We start from the raw sequence: 6,996 nt of genomic DNA, 5'->3' as shown, positions 1-6,996 counted from the left end.
AAGCTGTTATTATCTGAACCAACAGCAAGCTTGAGGAAGAACACTCATCCATGTTGAGCACTAGTAGTCAGGGATCTTCTTGCAAGTGGCAAAACCCCACTCAAAGTGCCCTAAGCCAAAAAGGAAATGTCTGGAAGTGTATTGGGTGACTTGAGGAACAGCTGGATCTAAGTACTGGAAGGATGTCATCAGAATCCCACCTCTCTTTCCATCTCAGGCAAGCCTTTGCCACAGGTTGTCTCTTCCAGCTCCAGGCTTCCCTCCCAGTGAATAGAATGAGTTCCTTCTTTCCTAGTAGTTCCAGTAAAAGTTGCAGAATTGGGTCTCAGGGGCCTTGTGTGGGTTATATGCCCTTTCCTAAACTACCACCATTGAGACCAGGGAGTGGAAGTTCCTATTGGCTTCGCCCTTATCCAATGAGGGCGGGCACATGAGTATCCCAAAAGACCATCCCAGGGCTGTTTCTGAAATAAATGAGAATACAGGCTGCGTAGACAAAGAACGGAGGCACCACACTTAGATGAGCTCTTCAGTCCTCAGCAGAACCCTGGCAGATAGCTCTGATCCTCTCATTAGACAGACGGGGAAGCTAAGGTGCAAACAGTGAAGAACCACGGCCTAGCAGGGCAGGTCCGACCTCCCACTGCCCCTGATGGAATCTCTTTGGGTCTCAGGTACCCTGCAGTCCAGTCCTGCGACCACGACTCCATCAGGGTCCCTCAGCGGCTCCCAGGACGATAGTGATTCAGATATGACCTTCAGTGTCAACCAGTCCTCCTCGGCATCTGAGTCATCCCTGGGTAAGGAAATGCAAACCCTGGCAGGGACAGGGGCTGGCGGCTGGCCTGGCTCCTGCGGCTGTGCCAGTGGCCTTCCAGGGGCTGAGCAGGGTGGCCACTTTTCCCCTTTACCCTCTCCTTCCCTCAGCTGTATGCTCAGCTAGAGGGAGGAGGAGTGTCTGGATAGGGCATTCCAAAGGGTGACCACGGTGGCGTTTTATCTTGGTGCTTGGGAGTAGAAGAGTAAAGAAAGATGAAAAACCCAGAAGGTAAACTAAAATTAGTATCTCCTAAAAGTGTTCTCCCACCAGTCCCACCAAGAAGCCCTGCATTCTCGGGGTTGCCCCAACAGAGCCCACCGCAGAGAGACATCATTAACGTATGTCTTATTCTCCCTTTCGGCAGTGACGGCCCCCAGCTCCCCACTGAGCCCGCCGGTGTCCCCTGCATTCTCCCCACCGGAGCCGGCAGGCATCAAGAATGGCGAGTGCACAGTGTGCTTCGATGGCGAGGTGGACACAGTCATCTACACATGTGGACACATGTGCCTGTGCCACAGCTGCGGCCTGAGGCTCAAGCGGCAGGCCCGGGCCTGCTGCCCCATCTGCCGGCGGCCCATCAAGGACGTCATTAAGATCTACCGGCCATAGCCTAACCTGCCCACAGGCCTTGGCCAGAGCAAGGTCACCTTTCTGAAGCCCCCCTGGGCTGGGCAACCACATGGCTGCCAGGGAGTCCAAGGGCAGCGGCCGTCTCTCCAGTGGTGGGCAAGGTGTGACAGTCGTGGAATGAGGCCCCCGGGGCCTGAGCCCAGGCAGGGGTTGCTTCCGGCTCCAAAGTGCTTTTGCCCCCAAAAGGCCGTCCCAAGAGCAAGCTCAGGAACTGCCTGGCAGATCACCCTGTCCCTTGGTGACGTTTCAGCTGGGAAACAGCGTCCTCTGTCTGTGCAATGCTTCTTGCTGGGGTTGGGTTGAGTGTGAGAGAGGGGAAGGGGAGGGAGGGAGCACAGAGAGAATGTGTGTGTGAGAGAGAAAGAAGAATGAATGCATAGCAATTCATTTACCAGGGATTGTGGCTCCAGGAGGTTACTGAGTACCATGAAATGTGCAATCTAGAGCCCTGAGGTTAGCCTGACTAGAAGTTGTTCACTTTCTGGGGATGGGACATAAGCTGGCTTTGAATGTATGAAGCCTGACCCTAACAACTTCCTGGGATGGTAAGGAAAAGAGATGCTCAGATTCTCTAAGGGGAGGCAGAAATAACTCATTGTTTACAGCTCCAAAGCAGCAACTCCTTGAGGGGAAGGTGGGCAGAGAGCAGAACATTCACTTCTTCATTTCTTACTGGGTCTCAGAGCTGGGTGTGATGGGCGCTGAGGCCAAGCCCCCTGGGCTGGGTCATCTTTTCACCCCTTCACCCCCAGATGGTCTAACCATCACACCTTGTCTCTGTCTCTGGAGGCTTTCCATCTCTGTAATGCCCCTCCCCATCTCCAAGGAGAAGACCAGCAGCAGGTTCTGTTCTTCTGTGGGAGAGAAAGAATCCTAGAGGTAGGTGACCCACCTGGAGCTGGAATGCAGACAGCTTTCCACCTTCCTGCTGTGGCATTCCCAGGGGACCTGCTGGCAGTAGGAGGAACCAGGGCTTTATAACTGGTCTTTGTTCTGATTCTCAGTTTATCTTCCTCCGCTGTTTACTAAAGTGTTCACTGATAAGTGTGTTAACTAATGATTGAGACAGTAACTAAAAAATGCTGGCATTGGGATTCTTCCCCTTCCCAGACCTACCTGCTGGTATTTCTAGGACCCTGGCCCTGCCCCACCCCCTCACCCCTGCCCCACCCCCTCACCCCTTCCCATCTCTGCAGACTCCCAGATCACACCTGGGCTGATGGGCTGTCCCACGCCTGTCCCTCCCTTCCTGCTCCCAGTTCTGGGCTCCACTTCTGCCCTCTTCTGTGCTGTACCATTAGGGAAGTCCCTTGGTCTGTTTTTCATTTCCCAGTTAGAAGTCTAGAACCTGACAACTCCAAGAGTTCTTGGGAGGACCAGCACAACGTTCTAAAAAGCCTGAGACGCCTTGCAAAAAGCAAGTATCATTTGTATTACAATTCCTAATCTGTTCATATCCTGCTGAAGGAGGGAGGGAGGGAGAGGAGATAGGGGAGTTTATGTATTCATATAACAAACACTTGCTGGATGTCTGGGTGCCCAGAGCAAAGCTTGGCCAGGCCCTCATTAGATCAAGTCCCCTAGACCAGCTGGTGCCCATGCGATGCTGGCCGTTTGGGGCCTCCTGTTCCTCCTCTAGCTAGGAGTAGTCACGGTTGTCTGACCTGATTCCAACTTAAGGCCCCCACTGTCTTGCCCCATCAAGAACCCTTGATTATTTACTTTTCCCTAGAAAACTTGAGGGAAATGCCCACATTTTAATTTTGCAGCAGAATCTTTTGAGCAGCTTCTGGAACCACAGTCTTTGCTAAGACAAGAGTTTGACAATCCAGGCAGCCTTGGGTGCCTGACTGAATTTGGTTTCCCACAGGTGCTGGGTGTGGGCGGGGCCACGCACAGGCCCTGCATGGGAGGGCTCCTCACCCCAGGCCTGTGATGCTCCAGCCAACCATCCCCTGACTACACTGAGACCCAGCCACAAGCTGTGGGGTCTCAGTGGCCTGGGAGAAAGCAGCTTCTCTCCTGCCCTTCCTGGCTGACCGCTTGGGTTCCAGCCAGGTCATGTCCAGCCTCCACTGGGAAACCAGTGACTGAGGCCTGGACCCAGGGGTGGACCAGGCATCTCCTGGCGACCTGTGACCTGTAAGGAAGGGAGTCAGTGGCCTGTTGAACCTGCTCTGCAGCCGCTATAAATAGCCTCCCTGTTTCCAAGAGGAGGTAAGGGGGTGTTTATCTTCTAAAAACCAGACGTTTCCTGGTTTCCTGATGCTCTAAGCATTATTTAGTGCTACAGAGGAGATGCACACATTCCCATTATGTTCTGTCTTGAGAAGGGGACAAGAGAAAGAGGAAAAAGAGCCACTATTTTTTATTTTGCACCTACAGTGTGCCTTGGCACCGGACTAGACAGGCGCCTTCATGTGTGAATCCTGTGAGGCAGGTCTTATTCCATAACAAGTCACATCTAAGACACTGTCCTCATAAAACACGCTGTTTTATGAACCATAAGAAAAAAACGCTGCCAATCTTAACTGTAAGATGCTACAACTATACAGTTCCTCCAATCAGAGATGTTCAAGTGTGGAAAAAAAAAAAAAAAAAAACTGTGCTACTGATTATCTATGGAAGCTGGGATTATCCCACTTGGCAGGTAAGGAAACTGAGGTCCTGTGAGTGAAGTGACCTCATGATCACACAGCGGGAGGTGACAGGGCTGGGATTCAAATGCAGGGGTGTCTGGTGCCACATCCCACACTCCCACTGCCTGGCCCTGAGTCCCAGGAAGCTCAAGACAGTGAGTTTTCTCTCTTGAAACCCATCTGGAGAGAGTCCGGGCCTTGGTGCCTGTGTGGAGGGTTCCAGCCCCAGCCAGGGAACCTCTGCTGCCCACACCCTGGGAGGAGAAGCAGCCTCCCTTCCAGGCTCATCTGCTCACTGCCCACCTTCTCCCAGCAGAGCCGAGCTCTGTGAGATCTGGGCGCCAACCCAAGGGCCCTCTCTTGTTATGCAGGGGTGTCCACAGATGGCAACTTTGGGGAAGCACCCAGGGCCTTGTCCCTCGGGCTCCCTTCCTGGGCCCCATGATCACCACCCCCTCAAGCAGGGCCCCAGCCCCCTGAGCACCCCCTCATGTGACCCAGCCCTCAGATGTCCCAGGCTCACTGCCCGTCATGTGCTTTTCTGGGCCACAGCAGCCAGGGCTTCAGGGCTAGGACAGGGGAGACCAAAAAACGCCCCACAGTTGTGGTCTTGTGCCTGTTCATTCGGAGCCTCCTGAAAAACTGGGCTGTTTGCAAGGCAAATCCAGCTCCTTGTCCTAGCAGGTTCTCAGAATGGGGAGTCCCCTGGGATTGAGCTGCTCCCCTCACAGCAGCACGGTTTCCAGTCCCTTGATGCCCACTAATCAGCATGGACTGTGTTCTGGACACAGGGCGAACTTTTCTCTGATCTCCTGGTGCTGGTCCTGTGCTAACACATAGTAGGTACTCAGTTAAGGTTTGCCGAGTAAACCAGAAATCAGATTATGAGTGTTCAGGAGTTTGGTAAAACAGCACCACATACTCACACAAAGATACTCAACGAACATTTGCGGAGTACCTAATAGTGGTGAGGTGCTGTGAGGATAAAGCAGAGTGGACTGTGCCCCAGCAGGGGTGACACTAAGGAATGAGATATTTGGGGCAGGATCCACTGGGCTCTCTTGGCCATCTGCTCCGTTGGGTCTATTGAGGTTGGTGCGCAAAGGCTGCCTTCTTGACCAGAGCCCCCTGCGCGCCTCACAGAACCTCCTCTGCATTAGAAATGCTAGGCACATTGCAGTCAGTGAGCTGCTGCCAAAACAGCCTTAGGCAGAACCCCCGGAGGCTCGGCGGGTTGTGATCCCGTCAGGTCCTGCCAGGGAGACACAGCGGGGAAGTTGGCTACCTGCTGCTTTCAGGCCCTGGAAATCAGTCACCAAGGCCCAGGAGAGCCCCCGTGAGTCCGTCCAGTTGAGGCAGAGAGGCAATAACCTCCCACTGCTTGGCCTTGCCCCTGCCCCTCTCCTGGCAGGGGCATCGGCTCGGGAACACGCAGCCCCCTGGCATTTCTTGGTATTTAACTGTCTCACTGTCTTATCCGAGTCCCTAATGAAATGACTTGTGCGACAATCTGTCTGTGCCTTACGAAAGTGTCTGTGCACTTTTTATCCTTTTTAAAAACAACTTTTAAAAGTGGAGGGGGAGGGGGGCTAGCATACGTGATAGGGTTCGAGAAATCTATGATAATCACTGAAATCCTTTCTGCATCATGTTTTTGATGTTGGAGTGATAAAGTGTACATCCCCCACCCCAAACACCACTACCTGTGTACAGACCTTTTCAAATATGTCTTCTTTTTCTGATTCAATACTGTGACTTCTCCAATGCAGTCTCATCCTTGGGGATCTGTAATCAAGGTTTTAAGACCTGTGGGAGTGGGTTGGGAAGGGTTTGCACTGGTCTTGTGTGTTGTGCTTTTCTGTGTTGTGTGTTTTGACTTTTGTCTGTTTTTATCTGTTTTATATTGACATAATTTTCCTGTTTAAAATACAACTTTGGCTTGTTAAAAAAGTCTTCAGAACTCAATTTTTAAAATCTCACTTACATACACTGATGGGGAGTGAAGGTGAGGATCCAAATCATTGCCAGCCTTGGGGAAATAAATTGCAAAATGTCTGTAAAGCCCTGACAATGTTTGATGCCTTTGCCAAATAACTCACTTCTGTGAAAATCACAAGGAAATCATTCTAATCAAGGATGAAATCTATGTGTAAAGATATTCGTTGCAGCATTTTCTATAGTGGTAAAAAGCTGTGAGCAACCCTAATTGTCCAACAGCCAAGGTGTATGCACCAAGACTGTTGGTCACAAGTGACAGAAACCCAACTCAGATAGGTTTGAGGGGAATAAAGAACTAGGGAACTGAAAAGTCCAGAAGCAGAACCCACTCTACGTGCAACTGGAACCAGTGTCTGAAATGCTGCATCAGGACTAACCTCTCCCCTCGCTCAGCCCTGTGATCTGGCCCCATTCCCAGGCAGGTTCTCAAGATGCCTCCTGCAGGGCTGCCAGCATCCTGCCTTTGAGCAGTCCCTGCGTGGACCAGCTTGGATCACATGTCTGCTCCTGAACTAGTCACAGGATGGAGATACAGGGCTCTGATTGGTCAGACCCGGGATGTGCACTCATCTGCACCCAATAGCTGTCCTGTGTGAACTCCACGGGCTGAAAGTGGGGAATCATAATCCGAAGAGGAAATGAGTCCTAAAGAATGCATGCAGGGTGGGCCAAAGTAACAGACCTCTGTGTGGGGAAAGGTTGAGTAAACCATGATACCGATCCATATGGGGTTACTGGCATGGGCATGAAGCCAGACTGCCAGGGCCTCTCCAAGACATTGGGGAAGACACTTAACCTCCTGCTTCAGTTTCCTCATCCTCAAAGCAAGAACAATAATAGTTCCTGATTTTAGGGTGAGTGTAAGTGTTATTGAGATCATACCAATGATGTGTGAGGCGCAGCACCCAG

General features: G+C 51.8%; 1 protein-coding gene across 2 annotated transcripts in view; it reads left to right on the top strand.

Moving 5' to 3' along the window:
* The window catches only part of NEURL1B (neuralized E3 ubiquitin protein ligase 1B), a 43,228-nt gene extending 37,189 nt beyond the window's left edge, over nt 1–6,039 (top strand). Inside the window, exons 4-5 of one of the 2 annotated variants that reach the window (XM_017547668.2) lie at nt 675–800; nt 1,185–6,039. In XM_017547668.2, coding sequence (XP_017403157.1) covers nt 675–800; nt 1,185–1,429 — 371 coding nt within the window. In that variant the 3' untranslated portion in view covers nt 1,430–6,039. The remainder of the gene's footprint in view (nt 1–674; nt 801–1,184) is intronic. The other variant, XM_037745421.1, reaches the window with a different exon arrangement.
* The last annotated feature ends 957 nt before the right edge of the window (nt 6,040–6,996 follow it).

Source organism: Cebus imitator, unplaced genomic scaffold (assembly GCF_001604975.1).
Source record: "Cebus imitator isolate Cc_AM_T3 unplaced genomic scaffold, Cebus_imitator-1.0 Scaffold200, whole genome shotgun sequence".
In the NCBI taxonomy this organism is placed as follows: Eukaryota; Metazoa; Chordata; class Mammalia; order Primates; family Cebidae; genus Cebus; species Cebus imitator.
Note: the sequence above shows the minus strand (reverse complement) of the source record. Positions and strands in the feature narration are given on the sequence as shown.